General features: G+C 40.6%; 1 protein-coding gene across 11 annotated transcripts in view; it reads left to right on the forward strand.

Annotated features, from left to right (window-relative positions):
* Positions 1–20,503, forward strand: part of PHKB (phosphorylase kinase regulatory subunit beta) — a 238,738-nt gene that overhangs the window by 72,996 nt on the left and 145,239 nt on the right. For all 11 annotated transcript variants that reach the window (XM_054533204.2, XM_054533198.2, XM_024233087.3 and 8 more), the window contains 1 exon segment: positions 19,263–19,378. In XM_054533204.2, the coding sequence (XP_054389179.1) occupies positions 19,263–19,378 (116 nt within the window).

The raw sequence follows: 20,503 nt of genomic DNA on the forward strand, positions 1-20,503 counted from the left end.
ATATGGCAGCCCTAGCAAAGAAATAGTTACTGTAAGTGACTTAGAAAGAAATAGAATAATGAAATAGACTTAAAACAGTTCTTAAGCTTTTTATTGTTGTTATTTTTGTTGCCTCCAAGGAAGGGAAAACTATTTAATTTAAATTCTCCCTAATGTGAGAAATTAAATACTAAAGAGTAAGATTTTGTTGGATAGAATTGAGCTTTGAAGGGCCAGACCTTATTGTAATAGCTAAGATTTCTTTTGCCCCTTGCTCTCTTGAGAACCAATTTCACCTTCCTAGGAATGCATAATCAGTAGCCTTTGAAGAAAGTAAATCATTTTTCAGAAATCTTCCTTTTTCTCTTCATCTTCTCCAAAAAGAGAATAGCCCTCTAGCTAGTTAATAGGCACATTTTATCAAAGCTTAAAGGAAGATATAACTCCTGCCTTATAAAATAGGAAAAGCTCCTCGATAAATTTTATGGGATTGGTATAATTTTATGAAAGTTGATGAGGTTAGTATGAAAAATTCAAATTTTAAACCAGGCTCAATATTTTTTTGTGTGTGTATTCTTTTGGAAACATGGAGAATGAGAATGTAAATGAGTCATGGATAAGGTATCATGTAAAGTTTCACTTGGTTACAAATAAAAGAAAACCCATCGAACAGTGGTTTCAATAAATAAAGGATTTTTTCTTTTTTTTTTCTTTTGACGGAGTCTCACTCTGTCTCCCAGGCTGGAGTGCAGTGGCGCGATCTCAGTTCACTGCAACCTCTGCCGCCCAGGTTCAAGTGATTCTTCTGCCTCAGCCTCCCGAGTAACTGGGATTACAGGCACCTGCCACTGCACCGGGTAATTTTTGTGTTTTTCGTAGAGACGGGGTTTCACCATCTTGGCCAAGGTGATCTTGAACTCTTGATCTCATGATCCACCCACCTCAGCCTCCCAAATGCTGGGATTACAGGCTTGAGCAACCATGCCTGGCCAGGATTTATTTTATACACCAAAAACTCTGGGGATTGGAAGTGTTTTCGTAGGCTTTAACAGTCATCAAGGATATGGATTCCTTTTCTATCCCTCTGCTGTATTTGGCATGAGACATTTATCCAATAATCATAATATAGGTGGTATTCCTCTAGGTATCATGTCTACACTTGTTTGTAAGAATCAAAAAAGAAGAGGCTTTAAAGAAGTTTCTAGGCCAGGTGCAGTGGCTCACGTCTCTAATCCCAACTCTTTGGGAGGCTGAGGTGGGAGGGTCACTTGAAGCCACAAATTTGAGACCAGCCTTGGCAATAAAGCAAGAACTCATTGCTACAAAAATCTTTAAAAAATAATTTTTTTTTTTTTTTTTTTTGGAGACAGAGTCTTGCTCTGTTGCCAGGCTAGAGTACAATGGTGTGATATTGGCTCACTGCAATCTCCGCCTTCTGGGTTCAAGCAATTCCCCTGCCTCAGCCTCCAGAGTAGGTGGGACTACAGGCACGTGCTACCACATCTGGCTAACTTTTTGTATTTTAGTAGAGACAGGGTTTCACCTTGTTGGCCAGGATGGTCTCAATCTCCTGACCTCGTGATCCGCCCACCTTGGCTTCCCAAAGTGCTGGGATTACAGGCGTGAGCCACCACACCCAGCATAAAAAACATACATATTTTTTAAGTTTCTAGAAGCTTGGTCCCATGACATCTGTGTTATCTCATTGGCCAGAACTTGGTCACACAACCATTCCTGCTGCTGTGGAGCCTTATGAAGTTAAAAATCAGGGTTTTATTATCAAGAAAGGAAGAGAGACTAGATATTGGTGGTCACTTAGCATCATGTGCCAGGACCAGGTAGTGTTTAATCTTAGAAATGCAAGGATGATTTAAAATGAGAACATCTATTAGTGTAACTCATCACATTAGCAAATTAAGGAAGAAAGAAAAACCATATAACCATTTCAATAGGCGCAGAAAACATATTTGGCAAAGAATTCATCACCTATTCATGAAAAGCATTCTAATAAAGTGGAATTTTCTTAGTCTAATAAAATACATCTACCAAAAATCTACAGCAGATATCACATTAGAATCAGACCCTTTAGTTTGAGGGACAAGAAAAGGAGATACTGATTATATAAACTCCTTTTTTTTTTTTTTCCAGACAGAGTCTTGCTCTGTCACCCAAGCTAGATTGCAGTGGCATGATCTCGGCTTACTGCAACCTCTGCCTCCTGGGTTCAAGTAATTCTCATGTCTCAGCCACTTAAGTAGCTGGGATTACAGGCATGTGCCACCATGCGCAACTAATTTTTGTATTTTTAGTAGAGATGGGGTTTCGCCAACCCAGTAGAGATGGGTTTTGCCCAGACTGTTTTTGAACTCCTGGCCTCAAGTGATCCTCCTGCCTCAGCCTCCCAAAGTGCTATGATTACAGGGGAAAGCCACTGCGCCTGGCCAATAAACTCCTGTTTAACATTGTACAGGTGACCTAGCCAAAGCAATAAGGCAAGAAGTAATAGGTGTGGATGACAATGGCAGAAATGAACAAGTTTGCATTTCTAGTGAATTAAAATGAATTTCTAGTAAATTGAAATGAATTCTTAGATAAACTACTAAAAGTCATTAAAAATATAGTTGTAAAGCTGGATACATGATCAACATATGGAGAGCAATAATTTTATCTATAGAGCAGCAATAACTAGTTAGAAAATTGGTCTAATGTAAAGTAAATATTATACTCTAAAGTACTTGGGAAAGAACCTAATAGCAGATGGACAAAATTATAAAACTTGGATCATAAAATGAAGATCTAAATAAATATTAGCATAAATAATGTCAATACACAAGAATGCTTAATAATGTAAAGATATTGATTCTTGCTATATTATTAATCTCTAAACTCAACAAAATTTCCATAGATGTCTCAACAGAATTTTAATGGAATTTGACAAACTCATCCTAAAATTTATTTAGAAGAATAAACTGTAAAATACACAAGGCGATTTTGGAGAAGAAAAAATATGAAGGGAGACTTACTTTACCTGATATAAACCCCATACACCCATGGAAGTTCAACAATGTGATATTGGTATGGTGCTAGACATATTGTCGGTGGAACAGAATTGAGGGCCCAGAAATGACTTATATACACCTGCCCACCCCCCGCACACACATACATATGTGGAGTTAGATTTATGAAAGCGTAGGCTTTCCAGAGCCATAGGGTGACCTCATCAATAAATAGGTTTCCATTATTTTTATAAAAGATATTGGAAGCCACTTTTTATGTGATAATCAGTTCCCAGGTGTGAACTGTGAAAGGCACAAAGGTTATAATTTTAGAGCAAGGGTGTTCAAACTTTTTGATCTCGAGGTCCTTTATATTCTTAAAATTTTGAGAACCCCGTAGAGCTTTTGTTTGACCTTATATGCTTATATTTGTTTTGTGTGTGTTTACATCTCTTGATAGCTATTATATTAGAAAGTAAAAGATAAATTAAGTGTATTTATTTTATTAATTTTAAAATAATCCATTACAGGCTGACATAAATACTATATTTTTAATAAAAATAACTTTTCCAAAATAAAAATAATTGAGTGAAAATAATAGCATTGCTCTACATTTTTGGAAATCTCTAAATTTTGGCTTAATAGAAGACACTTGGATTCTCTACCCACTTTTGCCATCAATGTATTGCAATATTACATGTATAATGTAGCCACTAGAAAACTCATGTTACGTTTGTGAGACAATGAGAGGCAAAATAGTTTTAAATTCATGGTCTCTTAATTTTCCTGTATCACAATCTGAGAACTACTACTGGAGAGGAAACTTTAGGAGAGTATATGTTTCTGATTTCAGGGAAGGGAGGCTTTCTTCAGTAAGACATAAAAGTATAAAATGCATACACACATAAAATCAATTTGATCCATTAAAGTAACAATCTGCTCATCAAAAAACAACAATAAACAAGGTGAAAAGAAAAGCCAAGACTTGAGAGAAGACATTTGTAACACATGTATCTGACACAAGATATGTATCTAGAATAAAGAACTATTACTTATCAATTTAAAAAACAGGAAATTAGGGCCCCTAATTAGGGAAATTCAAATTTAAACCCCGATTATATGCCACTTCACATGCATCAGACTTGTGTAACAAGAGTTAGATAACCCTACTTATCAGTGAAGGATACAAAGCATTGATAATTCTCTGCCCTCTTGAGGTGGGCATAAGTTCTTATAACTACTTTGGAGAGCAATTTGACAATATCTAGTAAAATTGAAGGTGCACTTGGTGTACAATTCACCAGTTCAGCTTTTAGATGATACCCTAGTGTTATGGGTTCCTTGGGGTGTTGCTTTTCTGGCCAGAAACCTCTGTGGCCAGTGGCACCTTTGCCAAAGTTTTGCTTCAGTCCACTGGGCTTATTCCACTTGGCTCATGCTACCAGGCTGGATCCCATGCCTGCCAAGGATGAGCCAGATGTGGAGTGGTGAGGGGTGTATGAGCAAGTGTAGGGTCTGGACACTGCACAGTCAGACAAGCTGGCTGCTGCAACGGGGTGGGCAGCTCCAGGTGTTGGCATGGGTGCCAGCTCTCTGTGAGGCTGCAGCTGGACCAGGTGCACTGTAAGCAGCTTCCACAGCTGGCACTGGGAAATGCGGTGGCACCCGGAAGCTTGGAGATGCCAGGAACTACAGGACCCCAGAGAGGGAGTCAGCCCTGGCTCAGGGAGCTCCCATGTCTGGGCACCCCAAAGGGCCACAATGTGGCAGGCAAGGGGCACGTTTCAGCCCTATTTGTGTTACAGCTCTTTTAGCCTCACCATTTTATGGGTCCCATGTTCTTGTCCTGTGATTGGGAAGAGTGAGGTATGCAGTTAAGTGGAGGGTGAGCAAAATGAAGAAGAGCTTTTTTGAGCAGTGGAACAATTTAGAGGAGACCTGCGTTGGGTAGCTTCTTTCTGCAGCCAGGTTATCCTGATAAATGTTCAGCTCCTAGCAGGGAGGAAACCATGGAGTGGGAAGCTCCCCTCTGCAAGCAGGTCATCCCATCGTCTCTGCAGCTCTCAGCAGAGAGGAGTTTCTGGAGTGGGTTGCTCCTCTCTGCACCTGGTTGTCCTGACATCTGCAGTTCTTAGCAGAGAGGATGCCTTGGAGTGGGTAGCTGCTCTCTGCAGCTAGTCATCCCGATGCCTGCTCAGCTCTGGCTGAGCCTGGGGCTTTTATGGGCCTCAGGGGTGAGGAAGTGCATGCCCATTGGTCCATAGGCAGGCTCAAAAAAGGCACCACACGTTCCCACTCCAGTCCACAGGACTGGCAGTCCAGTCGCCAGCCTTCAGGCCCTCCCTGGCCTGAAAGTGGGGCCTCACCAGGGACCTGCCCCCTTCTGCCCAGGAACCTGTCTGCCTCCTGCCCGTTCATGGCACCTAGGCTGTAGATGCCAAGAGAGCCTGCAGGCCAGCGCCAGGCCGCCCTCAGCCCTGCCTTGGCTTCCCTTAGGTGCTCCTCAATGCCCAGAGTCTGGAGGGGGCCAAGGCTGTAAGGAGCTGGCATGTTTGCACTGCCCTGAGCATGTGCACACCTGGCTGGGCTGTTATAGCATCTGGACTCAACCCTGACTTTGCTCCAAGATCATAGTGGGTACTGACAGCAGGGAGAAGCCAAGCATCAGGAGCAGGTACTTCCAAGCTTGCGAGGGCAGGGAGGGAGTTTCTTGGGCCCCCAAGAGTATAGAGATGCCTGGGTGTGCAGCCACAGTTTGGGCGGCCGCAGCTGTGCCAGAGGTGCAGGGCTCCTGCCTGCTCTTGGCCCCCCAAGAGCACAGAGAGACCTGGGTCCACAGCCACAACTTGGGCAGCTGCAGCTGCACCAGGGAGGGTGGGGCTCCTGCCTGCTCTGTGGAGCAGGAGGCCTGGGTCTGCAGCCACAACTTGGGCGGCTGCAGCTGCACCCAGGATGGTGGGGCTCCCCGCTTCTTCCGGGCCCCAAGAGTACAGAGATACCCTGGTCTTCAGCTGTGGCTTGGGTGGCTGCAGTGGCATCCGGGGAGCTCCCACCCAAGCTCGGAAGGGGTGAGACTCCCTCTTGTTCCTGGCTCCCGCCGACCCCACAGAGCATGCAGCCCGGGTGTACCTACCTGTTGCAGCTGGCGTGATAACAGCAGCCACTCCAGATGGCCCACCGCTGCCATCACTAGATTAGAGCTTTCTTACTAGGGTACCACAGACAGGTTACAGATTTGCCATGGTAATGAGTCTTCATCCTAAAGGTGTTGGTGGGGCCTGGACTCAGCCATACCTCACTGGCCGATAACCTCTGGCTGCCAGGAGTCTTGTCCAGTTACTTCAATGTATGTATAGAAATAATATTTCTATATGTACCATGATGTCAAAATGATTGGGAAGCTCTTTCCTAGAGACATACTAAAATTTCATTGCAGCACTGTTGCATTAAAAAACTGTTATGGTAGGATTTTAATTCATAAATGTAGAAATAAAGAGGGAAATAGAAAATAACCTTTAGGCAAGAACTAGTGATAATTACTGTAAACAAGATCCACTGATAAATGCTGAAATTAGTGCATAAAATTATCAGGAGAAACTGGATTTATACATAGTTCCAAAGCATTTCCCTCAAGATATTTATTAACTACCAAGGGAAAGATGATAACATTATAAAGTAGGAACTACTGTAACTAAGTGATCATGGCTGTTACCACCAGCAAGAAGATACATTGACATCATGAATCCTGTGCTATGGTGCTTTAAGAAAGTCACAACATTATTTCTGTGATATTCTTGCCAAAAATGCATTACTTCTGTCCATTCATGGGAAAGTATTAGACAAATCGAAATTGAGGGACATGTGACAAAATAACATAAAATTTATTGAGGTCTAAGAAGTGAGGAATGAGTGAGGAAGAAATAAGCTAAGGAGAAATGACAGTGAAATACAAGGAGGACTAACATTACTTCACTTTGGGTATCAGGGAGAGAGTTTTTGAAATAAATTAAGATTACGCAAAGCTTTGTTGTTCCTGAGCAGCTACTCACTGCAGGTAGGGCTCAGTTACACTAAAGAGTGTGTGAAATCATAAAAACCTTAAGCATTTAACTGTACAAGACACAGGGGAGAAAACCTTTTAATCAGCACTTATCTTCATTAAGACAAATTAACTGACAAATATCTTTTTGAAACTTGGGGCAGAGAAATCCTGAAATGTTTCTAGTGGTAAAGGAACAGTAAATGGAAATCATTTGTATAGTACCCAGTATTACTAATTTAACATGTACAACAAAAACTTCCTTTAAACTTAGCATTTGTGCTTGGTCTGAATTGTTTTACTTTAGTGAACATTCAGTGGTCATTTATAAACTCAGTATCTCCTTATCTAATTTCTCCATAATAAATTTCTTGTTAACAAATTGTATTACCATAGATGTTTTTAGGAGCCTATCCCTCAGAATTAAGGAGTTACTGTACAGTTTGGTTATACCGATTTGTAATACTGATTGCTTTTAGTAACATATGGAGAGAGAGTTAAATAATTGTTTGCTTTTGGCGTTGCGGTGAACTAAAACTGTATTTTATACAATATAAGTCCTGCTCAATCTCTAACTTGTTTCTTAGCACACACACTTAAATTTTATAAAGTCCATTAAGATTTTGATTTTTAGTACAGTATTACTCTAATTCAATCTCAAATGTTATTGTTGTATTTCATTTAACTCTGTTTTGAAAGTATTTCAGATATTTGCATTATTGTTTTAATGATACTCTTAAAACATACTGAAAATACCACAGACGACGTTTGGATCTGACTATTCTAGCTCTTTCCAATTAGAAATTTTTCTCTACATACTTTTTGCAGAAGTGGATATCAAAGGTACATGCTTTCAAAGCAAGGTAACAGAAATTAGAAATTGGTATGAAGATGGAACAATGGGCTAACAACATTGAGTATATAAACTAGAGTCAGGATTGAAAATAATACACAGAATACCCTGACCATGGAAATGGTTATGATATTTATTTATTTATTTAGAGATGGAGTTTCACTCTTGTTGCCCAGGCTGGAGTACAGTGGTGCAATCTCGGTCCACAGCAACCTCCGCCTCCCGGGTTCAAGTGATTCTCCTGCCTCAGCCTCCCTAGTAGCTGGGATTACAGTCATGCGCCATCACACCCAGCTAATTTTGTATTTTTAGTAGAGACAAAGTTTCTCCATGTTGGTCAGGCTGGTCTCGAACTTCCAACCTCAGGTGATCTGCCCACCTCAGCCTCCCAAAGTGTTGGGATTACAGGCATGAGCCACCGCGCCCGGCTGATCTTTATTTTTATATTCTAGCAATGTTATACTTTCTCAAGAGGCCAGTTCTTACTAAATCATAGTATTATTTGTGTGAGAACTACAAGAAGTTTACATTTCTGAGCTCAGAGAAGTTATACAGGACCACAGTTTCTTATGTGAAAAAACATTTAGAACCAAATATGTTTTAGATTTCAAAACTTGCTGGATTTAAATAACAGTAATACTGTTTTGATACCTTTTATTATATAATAACCCCAGCATGGCTTAGGGCAGAATCTGCACATTAATATTTTTGCAGTAAGACATATACATATTCACACAAAGTGAGGAACATAAGACAGCTAATCTCATCTCAGTTCTGGGTTTTGCTGACAAATGAGTTAAGAAAAAACAATTGGATTTCAGGACTTCTGGCATTTTAGAATTGCAAATAAGAGATGGTAGACCTGTGTACTAATTAGAGGTGAGAAAAAAAAAACACACATGGAACAAAAATTAGGAGCTGTGGTCTTGGCTCTAAGTATAGTGAGAGTTAGGAGAAATTAGAGACTTTACTAAGAAAAGTTTTGAGCGGGGGCTGAAGGAAGATTCATAGAAAAGTGTTTTCATTTGGAAATGAGCAAGACTAATGGCCATCCAGCCCAATTAGAACCCAGGTTCCTGTCGGAGGATTGTGGAATAAATAGAGTTCTGTGGGGACAGGGTGGGAAGATTATATAGAGGGTTTGAATGTCAAATATGAGAATTGTAATGCTCTGTCAGGATTCACAAAACTTTTTTGATTAAAGAAGCAATGTGAGAAATAGCAGGCTTCCTGTGAATGAATATGGGGTTAAAAGGAAACATAGTAGTGTCAAAAGACAAAATTGCAACAATTCAAAAGATCTAATTGACTTTTATTAGTGACTCATGAATCAGTGGTGTTTCTTCCAAAGATCTAGCAAAGGCTCTCCAATGAGTTATGCTTAAGAGGTTGGCTTCATAGGCGGAAAAGGGTTGAAGAAAGCAGAAACAGGGAACAAAAAGCTGATTGGTTGTTTCAAAGTTACTTTCCTTTTAGGGTTAAAATAGAAAGGACTTCTTTATCATGCCAGCTCAGGGAAACTGGGCCCCTTCTGATTGGCTGCTGTGAATCTCCTGTTTTTGTTTGTTTGTTTGTTTTTCTTCAGAAAACTGGCCCCTTTCAATGTTCAGTTTGACTATGTGTCACCTAGCATAAGTGACTCCATTCTGGTTTGTTCTGGTCTCTTGGGCCTACTGCAGGAGCTCAGTCCAAATCAGTGTCCTCATATAAATTTTATTGAACAGTAGTCAAAGTTGATCTCAAGATTTCTAGACTGAGAGCCTGGAAAAGAGTGGTCTGATGGGGAAAAAAGCAGAATTGAAAAGTGCTTCTAGGTGGAAGGGTTTAGAACATATTGTTTAATGGGGAATTCAAGTGGAAATATTTCAAAGCAAAGGTACAGGTTATATGTATTCAGGATTAGAATGGAAAAATCACTGAATTGTAAGCAGGCATTGTAAACATACATGGCAAATCTCTCTCTCTCTTTTTTTTAAGTTGAGACAAGGTCTCTCTCTGTCATCCAGGCTGGAGTGCAGTGGCATGATCACAGCTCACTGTCCTCAGCCTCCCAGGCTCAAGCAATCTTCCCACCTCAGCCTCCCGAGCAGCTGGGACCACAAGCATATGTTACCATGCCCAGCTAATTTTTAAATTTTTTTGTACAGACAGTGTCTTGCTATGTTGCCTAGGCTGGTCTTGAACTTCTGGGCTCAAGTGAACTGGCTGCCTCAATCTCCCAAAGTGCTAGGATTGTAGGCATGAGACACTGCACCCAGCCACAAAGCTTTAAACTTAGAGACCTGAAAAACTATCAAGTATTTTCTGTTGTATTATAAAATCGAAATAACTTTGAAGACCATGAAATAGCTAACATCATGAAAGTGAGCAGGTTGTTTACACAGGAAGGTTTCCCTTAAGGTATATAGGCAAGGTAGCCCGAGTTGGGTAAGCTGAAGGGGACATTGATCAATATTCAAAATTTAAAAAAGTTTACTGTGGGATGTACTGTTCTACTCCTGGGTGAAGAGGTTCTGGAATAGGTGCATGTTTTGGAGAAATCTAGAAATAACTCACACTCTCTTCTATTTCTGTGAGGCCTTAACACCCTGCTTGCTCTTTCCTTCACTGAAATGAGGGAGTTGTTCTTGCCCCTGAGGGCAAATGTCTCTGTTGGGGAGGAGAATGTAAACATCATGGATTCAGGTGCCCCAGCCATTCATCCTTCATGAGATAACCTGGGTAGACTTATCCCTGATCAACTCTTTATCTCTGTGTTTGTTGACTCTGAGCTTAGAGATTTCCTGGAGGCCCTAGAAAACAAGGAAGCACCATTTTGAGAGGCTGTGGTTTCCTCTGATTGATTTCTCCACCAGTTCCCTCCCATGTACTTTCTTGCTTCCTGTAGTTTCTAAAAGTTTCTGGTCTACTGATGGAATCTCACCTTGGCTTTCTGTGTTATTGTTTCCTTCTTAAAAGTATATACATTATATTAATTATGTGTGTGTAGGATGAAGGTGAGACATGTGTATTGCCACTTCAGGAGGGTTTTGTGTTGAAGGGTAGGCAGATGCATGTATTCAGTTTGCCATATTGAACCTAACATGATGACTACATTTCAAACCCTGTAATCAGAACCTGTAGCCCACATAAGAAATTGTCCTCATTAAAATAAAGGAATGTTATTAACTAAGAATTCACCATAATCTTTGTTTTCCATAGTTTCTTTTGAGAGTATAAATTTTGTCACATGTCTGAAATCTTTACATGGAAGCTCTGACTCCTGGCCCTTTAGTTGGAGCCCACTTCCACCTGTGAGCTTTGAGTTTATAACAACGTACCTGTAGCTATACAAAAGGCAGGAGGAAGATTGGATTTCAGGATAATGAATAGACTCAGAACTTAAGGTTGACCCAACATGGAACTGGCACTTTACAGAACAGATAAGTACTTTTTTTTTTAATATCTAAAGTTTTAGACTTATTTAACATTTCATATGGACATTTCAGATTACACATATTATATCTAGTATAAAAACAATGTTTTATACTTGTCTTAGTGCTTAAGATGTATAGTCCTTGTAAACAATAATAGATACATTGTTGAAGAATGTATCTATTGGATACATTCCATTGGAGCATTGAGAAGATTTAAATTTTATTTCTATACTGTATATCAGACTCTAAGCTTAAGTGAGCTTAATATTAGAAAAAATATATAATAGTATTCATAGTAATGTAATAATTGTTGCGGGAAGTCAGGGACCCCGAACGGAGGGACCGGCTGGAGCCACCGCAGAGGAACATAAATTGTGAAGATTTCATGGGCATTTATCACTTCCCAAATAATACTTCCATAATTTCTTACACCAGTCTTTATTTTAATCTCTTAATCCTGTTCTCTTTGTAAGCTGAGGACGTACGTCACATCAGGACCACTGTGATGATTGCGTTAACTCTACAAGTTGATTGTAAAACGTGCGTTTGAACAATGTGAAATCAGTGCACCTTGAAAAAGAACAGAATAACAGTGATTTTTAGGGAACAAGGGAAGACACCGGTAAGGTCTGACTGCCTGCAGGGTCGGGCAAAAAAAGCCTTATTTTTCTTCTTGCAGAGAGCCTATAAACGGACGTGCAAGTAGGAGAGATATCACTAAATTCTTTTCCTAGCAAAGAATATTAATATTAAGACCCTAGGAAAAGAATTGCATTCCTTGGAGAAGGTCTATAAACGGCTACTCTGGGAGTGTCTGTCTTATGGGGTTGAGATAAGGACTGAAATACGCCCTGGTCTCCCGCAGTACCCTCAGGTTTATTAGGGTGGGGAAAAAACCCCGCCCTGGTAAATTTGAGGTCAGACCGGTTCTCTGCTCTTGAACCCTGTTTTCTGTTGTTTAAAATGTTTATCAAGACAATACGTGCACAACTGAACATAGACCCTTATCAGTAGTTCTGTTTTGCCTTTTGTCCTGTTTCCTCAGAAGCATGTGATCTTTGTTCTCCTTTTTGCCCTTTGAAGCATGTGATCTTGTGACCTACTCCCTGTTCTTGCACCACCTCCCCTTTTGAAATCCTTAATAAAACTTGCTGGTTTTGTGGCTCAAGTGGGCATCATGGTCCTACCGATATGTGATGTCACCCCGGGCGGCCCAGCTGTAAAATTCCTCTCTTTGTACTCTTTGTCTTTATTTCTCAGACTGGCCAACACTTAGGGAAAATAAAAGAACCTATGTTGAAATATTGGGGACAGGGGCCCTGATAAAATACTGGGGACGGGTTCTCCCGTTAAATAATCACACATATTTCAGCATATTAAAAATGTGTTGGGAGACAAGTATGTATTTGGATTTCAAATGGTATCTAATTATTCTCTTTAGTATCTAAATGTCCTGTTGGGTTTTTTTTTTTTTTTGTGGAGATAGAGTTTCACTCTTGTTGCCCAGGCTGGAGTGGCAATGGGGCAATCTTGGCTCACCACAACCTCTGCCTCCTGTGTTCAAGCGATTCTCCTGCTTCAGCCTCCCAAGTAGCTGGGATTACAGGCATACATCACCACACCTGGCTAATTTTTATATTTTTTTTATTATACTTTAAGTTCTAGGGTACATGTGCACAACGTGCAAGTTTGTCACATATGTATACATGTACCGTGTTGGTTTGCTGTACCCATTAACTCGTCATTTACATTAGGTATTTCTCCTAATGCTACCCCTCCCCCATCACACCACCACACGACAGGCCCCTGTGCGTGATGTTCCCCACCCTGTGTCCAAGTGTTCTCATTGTTCAATTCGCACCTATGAGTGAGAACATGTGGTGTTTCGTTTTCTGTCTTTGCAATAGTTTGCTGAGAATGATGGTTTCCAGCTTCATCCATGTCCCTTCAACGGACATGAACTCATTCTTTTTTATGGCTGCATAGTATTCCATGGTGTATATGTGCCACATTTTCTTAATCCAGTCTATCATTGTTGGACATTTGGGTTGGTTCCAAGTCTTTGCTATTGTGAATAGTGCTGCAATAAACATGTGTCTGCATGTGTCTTTATAGTAGCATGATTTACAATCCTTTGGGAATATACCCAGTAATGGGATGGCTGGGTCAAATGGTATTTCTAGTTCTAGATCCTTGAGGAATCACCACATGGTCTTCCACAATGGTTGAACTAGTTTACACTCCCATCAACAGTGTAAAAGTGTTCCTATTTCTGCACATCCTCTCCAGCATCTATTGTTTCCTGACTTTTTAATGATCGCCATTCTAACTGGTGTGAGGTGATATCTCATTGTGGCTTTGATTTACATTTCTCTGACGACCAGTGATGATGAGCATTTTTTTAATGTCTGTTGGCTGCATAAGTGTCTTCTTTTGAAAAGTGTCTGTTCATATCCTTTGCCCACTTCTTGATGGCGTTGTTTGATTTTTTCTTGTAAATTTAAGTTCTTTGTAGATTCTGGATATTAGCCCTTTGTCAGATGGGTAGATTGCAAAATTTTTCTCCCATTCTGTAAGTTGCCTGTTCACTCTGATGGTAGTTTCTTTTGCTGTGCAGAAACTCTTTAGTTTAATTAGATACCATTTGTCTATTTTGGCTTTTGTTACCATTGCTTTTGGTGTTTTAGTCATTAAGTCCTTGCCCATGCCTATGTCCTGAATGGTATTGCCTAGGTTTTCTTCTAGGGTTTTTATGGTTTCAGGTCTAACATTTAAGTCTTTAATCCACCTTGAATTAATTTTTGTATAAAGTGTAAGGAAGGGATCCAGTTTCAGCTTTCTACATATGGCTAGCCAGTTTTCCCAGCACCATTTATTAAATAGGGAATCCTTTCTCCATTTCTTCTTTTTGTAAGGTTTGTCAAAGATCAGATACTTGTAGATGTGTGGTATTATTTCTGAGGGCTCTGTTTTGTTCCACTGTTGTATATCTCTGTTTTGGTACCAGTACCATGCTGTTTTGGTTATTGTAGCCTTATAGTATAGTTTGAAGTCAGGTAGCATGATGCCTCCAGCTTTGTTCTTTTGGCTTAGGATTCTCTTGGCAATGCAGGCTCTTTTTTGGTTCCCTATGAACTTTAAAGTAGTTTTTTCCAATTCTGTGAAGAAAGTCATTGGTAGCTTGATGGGGATGGCATTGAATCTATAAATTACCTTGGGCAGTATGGCCATTTTCACAATATTGATTCTTCCTATCCATGAGCATGGAATGTTCTTCCATTTGTTTGTGTCCTCTTTTATTTCATTGAGCAGTGGTTTGTAGTTTTCCTTAAAGAGGTCCTTCACATCCCTTGTAAGTTGGATTCCTAGGTATTTTATTCTCTTTGTAGAAATTGTGAATGGAAGTTTGCTCATGATTTGGCTCTCTGTTTGTCTGTTATTGGTGTATAAGAATGCTTGTTATTTTTGCACATTGATTTTGTATCCTGAGACTTTGCTGAAGTTGCTTATCAGCTTAAGGAGATTTTGGGCTGAGACGATGGGGTTTTCTAAATATACAATCATGTCATCTGCAAACAGGGAGAATTTGACTTCCTCTTTTCCTAATTGAATATCCTTTATTTCTTTCTCTTGCCTATTTGCCCTGGCCAGAACTTCCAACAGTATGTTGGATAGGAGTGGTGAGAGAGGGCATCCCTGTCTTGTGCCAGTTTTCAAAGGGAATGCTTCCAGTTTTTGCCCATTCAGTATGATATTGGCTGTGGGTTTGTCATAAACAGCTCTTATTATTTTGAGATACATTCCATCAATACCTAGTTTATTGAGAGTTTTTAGCATGAAGGGCTGTTGGAATTTTGCTGAAGGCCTTTTCTGCATGTATTGAGATAATCATGTGGTTTTTGTCTTTGGTTCTGTTTATGTGATGGATACGTTTAATGATTTTCATATGTTGAACCAGCCTTGCATCCCAGGGATGACGCCAACTTGATCATGGTGGATAAGCTTTTTGATGTGCTGCTGGATTCAGTTTGCTAGTATTTTATTGAGGATTTGTGCATCAATGTTCATCAGGGATATTGGTCTAAAATTCTCTTTTTTTTTTTGTTGTGTCTGCCAGGCTTTAGTATCAGGATGATGCTGGCCTCATAAAATGAGTTAGGGAGGATTCCCTCTTTCTCTATTGATTGGAATAGTTTCAGAAGGAATGGTACCATCTCCTCCTTGTACCTCTGGTACAATTCGGCTGTGAATCCGTCTGGTCCTGGACTTTTTTTGGTTGGTAGGCTGTTAATTATTGCCTCAATTTCAGAGCCTATTATTGGTCCATTCAGCTATTCAACTTCTTCCTGGTTTAGTCATGGGAGGCTGTAGGTCTCCAGGAATTTATCCATTTCTTCTAGATTTTCTACTTTATTTGCATAGAGGTGTTTGTAGTATTCTCTGATGGTAGTTTGTATTTCTGTGGGATCGGTGGTGATATCCCCTTTATCATTTTTTATTACATCTATTTGATTCTTCTCTCTTTTCTTCTTTATTAGTCTTGCTAGTTGTCTATCAATTTTGTTGATCTTTTCAAAAAACCGGCTCCTGGATTCATTGATTTTTTGAAGGGCTTTTTGTTTTTCTATGTCCTTTAGTTCTGCTCTGATCTTAGTTATTTCTTGCCTTCTGCTAGCTTTTGAATGTGTTTGCTCTTGCTTTTCTAGTTCTTTTAATTGTGATGTTAGGGTGTCGATTTTGGATCTTTCCCACTTTCTCCGATAGGCATTTAGTGCTATAAATTTCCCTCTACATACTGCTTTAATTGTGTCCCAGAGATGCTGGTATGTTGTGTCTTTGTTCTCATTGGTTTCAAAGAACATCTTTATTTCTGCCTTCATTTCGTTATTTACCCAGCAGTCATTCAGGAGCATGTTCTTCAGTTTCCATGTAGTTGTGTGGTTTTGAGTGAGTTTGTTAATCCTGAGTTGTAAGTTGATGGCACTGTGGTCTGAGAGACAGTTGTTGTGATTGCTGTTCTTTTGCATTTGCTGAGGAGTGCTTTACTTCCACATATGTGGTCAATTTTGGAATAAGTGCGATGTGTTGCTGAGAAGAATGTATATTCTGTTGATTTGGGGTGTAGAGTTCTGTAGATGTCTATTACATGCGATTGTTCCAGAGCTGAATTCAAGTCCTGGATATCCTTGTTACCCTTCTGTCTTGTTGATCTGTTTAATATTGACAGTGGGGTGTTAAAGTCTCCCATTATTATTGTGTGGGAGTCTAAGTCTCTTTGTAGGTCTCTAAGGACTTGCTTTATGAATCTGGGTGCTCCTGTATTGGGTGCACATATATTTAGGATAGTTAGCTGTTCTTGTTGAATTGTTCCCTTTACCATTATGTAATCGCCGCCTTTGTCTCTTTTGATCTTTGTTGGTTTAAAGTCTGTTTTATCAGAGACTAGGATTGCAACCCCTGCTTTTTTTTGTTTTCCATTTACTTGGTAGACCTTCCTCCATCCCTTTATTTTGAGCCTATGTGCGTCTCTGCGCATGAGATGGGTCTCCTGAGTACAGCATACTGATGGGTCTTGACTCTTTATCCAATTTTCCAGTCTGTGTCTTTTCATTGGGGCATTTAGCCCATTTACATTTAAGGTTAATATTGTTGTATGTGAATTTGATCCTGTCGTTATGATGCTCGCTGGTGATTTTGCCCATTAATTGATGCAGTTTCTTCCTAGCATCGATGGTCTTTACCATCTGGCATGTTTTTGGAGTGGCTTGTACTGGTTGTTCCTTTCCATGTTTATTGCTTCCTTCAGGAGCTCTTGTAAGGCAGGCGTGGTGGTGATAAAATCTCTCAGCATTTGCTTGTTTGTAAAGGATTTTATTTCTCCTTCACTTATGAAACTTAGTTTGGCTGGATATGAAATTCTGGGTTGAAAATTCTTTTCTTTACGAAAGGTGAATATTGGCCCCCACTCTCTTCTGGCTTGTATGGTTTCTGCCGAGAGATCTGCTGTTAGTCTGATGGGCTTCCCTTTGTGGGTAACCCGACCTTTCTCTCTGGCTGCCCTTAACATTTTTTCCTTCATTTCAACCTTGGTGAATTTGACAATTATGTGTCTTGGGGTTGCTCTTTTCGAGGAGTATCTTTGTGGTGTTCTCTATATTTCCTGAATTTTAATGTTGGCCTCCCTTGCTAGGTTGGGGAAGTTCTCCTGGATAATATCCTGAAGCGTGTTTTCCACTTGGTTCCGTTCTCTGTATGCCTTTCAAGTACACGAATCAAATGTATATTTGGTCTTTTCACATAGTGCCATATTTCTTGGAGGCCTTGTTAATTTCTTTTTACCCTTTTTTCTCTAAACGTCTCTTCTCACTTCATTTCATTCATTTGATCTTCAGTCACTGATACCCTTTCTTCCACTTGATCAAATTGGCTACTGAAGCTTGTGCCTGTGTCATGTAGTTCTTGTGCCATGGTTTTCAGCTCCATCAGGTAAGTTAAGGTCTTCTCTACACTGTTTATTCTAGTTAGCCATTCATATAATCTTTTTTCAAAGTTTTTAGCTGCCTTGCAATGGGTTCTAACATCCTCCTTTAGCTCGGATAAGTTTGTTATTACCAACTTTCTGAAGCCTACTTCTTTGAACTTGTGAAAGTCATTCTCCATCCAGCTTTTTTCCGTTGCTGGTGAGGAGCTGTGATCTTTTGGAGGAGAAGGGGCACTCCTGTTTTTAGAACTTTCAGCTTTTCTGCTCTGGTTTCTCCCTGTCTTTGTGGCTTTACCTACCTTTGGTCTTTGATGATGGTGACCTACAGATCGGGTTTTGGTGTGGATGTCCTTTTTGTTGATGTTGATGCTATTCGTTTCTGTTTGTTAGTTTTCCTTCTAACAGGCCCCTCAGCTGCAGGTCTGTTGGAGTTTGCTGGAGGTCCACTCCAGACCCTGTTTCCCTGGGTATCACCAGTGGAGGCTGCAGAACAGCAAATATTGCAGAACAACAAATACTGCTGCCTGAACCTTCCTCTGGAAGCTTTGACTCAGAGGGACACCCAGCTGTATGAGGTGTCAGTCAGTCCCTACTGGGATGTGTCTCCGAGTTACGCTACATGGGGGTCAGGGACCCACTTGAGGAGGCAGTCTGTCTGTTCTTAGAGGGCAAACACTGTGCTGGGGGAACCACTGCCCTCTTCAGAGCTGTTGGACCGGGATGTTTAAGTCTGCAGAAGTTTCAGCTGCCGTTTTTTCACCTATGCCGTGTCCCTACAAGTGGAGTCTACAGAAGCAGGGGTCCTCCTTGAGCTGTGGTGGGCTCTACCTGTAGCTTCCTGGCCACTTTGTTTACCTACTCAAGCCTCCACAATGGTGGACTCCCCTCCCCCAGCCAGGCTTGCTGCCTTGCAGTTCGATCTCGAACTGCTGTTCTAGCAGTGAGCAAGGCTCCATGGCCATGGGACCTGCTGAGCAAGGTGCAGGATAAAATCTCCTGGTGTGCCGTTTGCTAAGACCACTGGAAAAGTGCAGTATTTAGGTGACAGTGTCCCAATTTTTCCGGTATAGTCTGTCACAGCTTCCCTTGGCTAGGAAAGGGAAATCCCCTGAGCCCTTGAGCTTCCTGGGTGAAGCGATGCCCCACCGTGCTTCAGCTCGCCTTCTATGGGCTGCATCCACTGTCCGACCATTCCCAATGAGGTGAACTGGGTATCTCAGTTGGAAATGCAGAAATCACCCGTCTTCTGCATTGATCATGCTGGGAGCTGCAGACCGGAGCTGTTCGTATTCGGCCATCTTGGAACGGATCCCTAATTTTTGTATTTTTTAGTAGAGACGGGTTTCTGCATGTTGGTCATGCTGGTCTCAAACTCCCAACCTCAGGTAATCCCTCCCCTCAGCCTCCCAAAGTGCTGGGATTACAGGTGTGAGCCACCGTACCCAGCCTATGTCCTATTATTGAGTATGTCCTTATGTTTCATTTCTTTCTCTTTTAGGTCTCTTTTATTCAAAACCTTGTATTTTGTGTGGAAAGAGTTTACCGTGTGCCTGACTTTGGTGTCTGGGAAAGAGGAAGCAAATATAATAATGGCAGCACAGAGCTACATTCGAGGTAATTTGCTGATTTCTGAGGTTTTTTTTTTTAAATTAAATGTATGGAATTTGAATATGAAGAAATACTGAAGCATTAGATTGGAACTGTGATTCATATGTTAATTTGCAGCAATTGTTTTCTACCTATGATGCATATGGAAGTCACTTAAAAGTAACACAAAAGAGCCCATCCTCAATGCCCATAAACAGATGCAAGAAAGAAGTAGGTGTCTTTCCCAACCTCCCAAGGTGTCAGTACGTGCATATCAGCCTTCATCATTAATCCATAGCTTGGCCTTTCTGCTCAACCAAGTCATTTTCTTTTTCCTCTTTGAAATTACCTCATTTGAAATGTCAAGTACGTTAAAATTTTCAAACACCAGTTTTATATGCACTGAATATAAAATTTCCTTTGATATTATAGTGCTGATTTTTATCCTGACCACGGATGCTTACACTGTTCACGTAAAACTTAACATTCATTGTCATCAGTAAGGTCTGTGATCAACATCTTGAGTTGTGGTTTAGTGCGTTTGAATAAGCAACAATAGCTGATAACTGATGTTAGTAGTTTATGAATTTCTTTTAATCCTTAGCGTTAAGGAAATAGCTTTAGTGACTGATTGTACCTTTCCTAAATCCTAGTTTTATGCCTAGAAGATCATATTTTAATAACAAAATAATATAGTTCAATAAGTCCTATCCGCGTTGCACTAAAAGATGTAAGAATTTAAGCTAAAAGTTATCACTGTCAGTTTGGATTATTGGGACTTAAATGAAGTAAAGAAACAGCCTAGAGGCTGGGCATGGTGGCTCACACCTGTAATCCCAGCACTTTGGGAGGCCAAGGTGGGCAGATCACGAGGCCAGGAGTTTAAGACCAGCGTGGCCAACATGGTGAAACCCCGTCTTTACTAAAAATACAAAAAGTAGCTGGGCATGGTGGTGTGTGCCTGTAATCCCAGCAACTGGGGAGGCTGAGGCAGGAGAATGGCTTGAACCCAGGAGGCAGAGGTTGCAGTGAACCAAGATCGTGCCACTGCACTCCAGCCTGGGTGACAGAGCACGACTCCGTCTCAAAAAAAAAAAAGAAAAAAAGAAACACTCTAGAAAACACTGGTTAAGAGGAATCCAAAGTGTTCTC

This window comes from Pongo abelii, chromosome 18 (genome assembly GCF_028885655.2).
Source record: "Pongo abelii isolate AG06213 chromosome 18, NHGRI_mPonAbe1-v2.0_pri, whole genome shotgun sequence".
In the NCBI taxonomy this organism is placed as follows: domain Eukaryota; kingdom Metazoa; phylum Chordata; class Mammalia; order Primates; family Hominidae; genus Pongo; species Pongo abelii.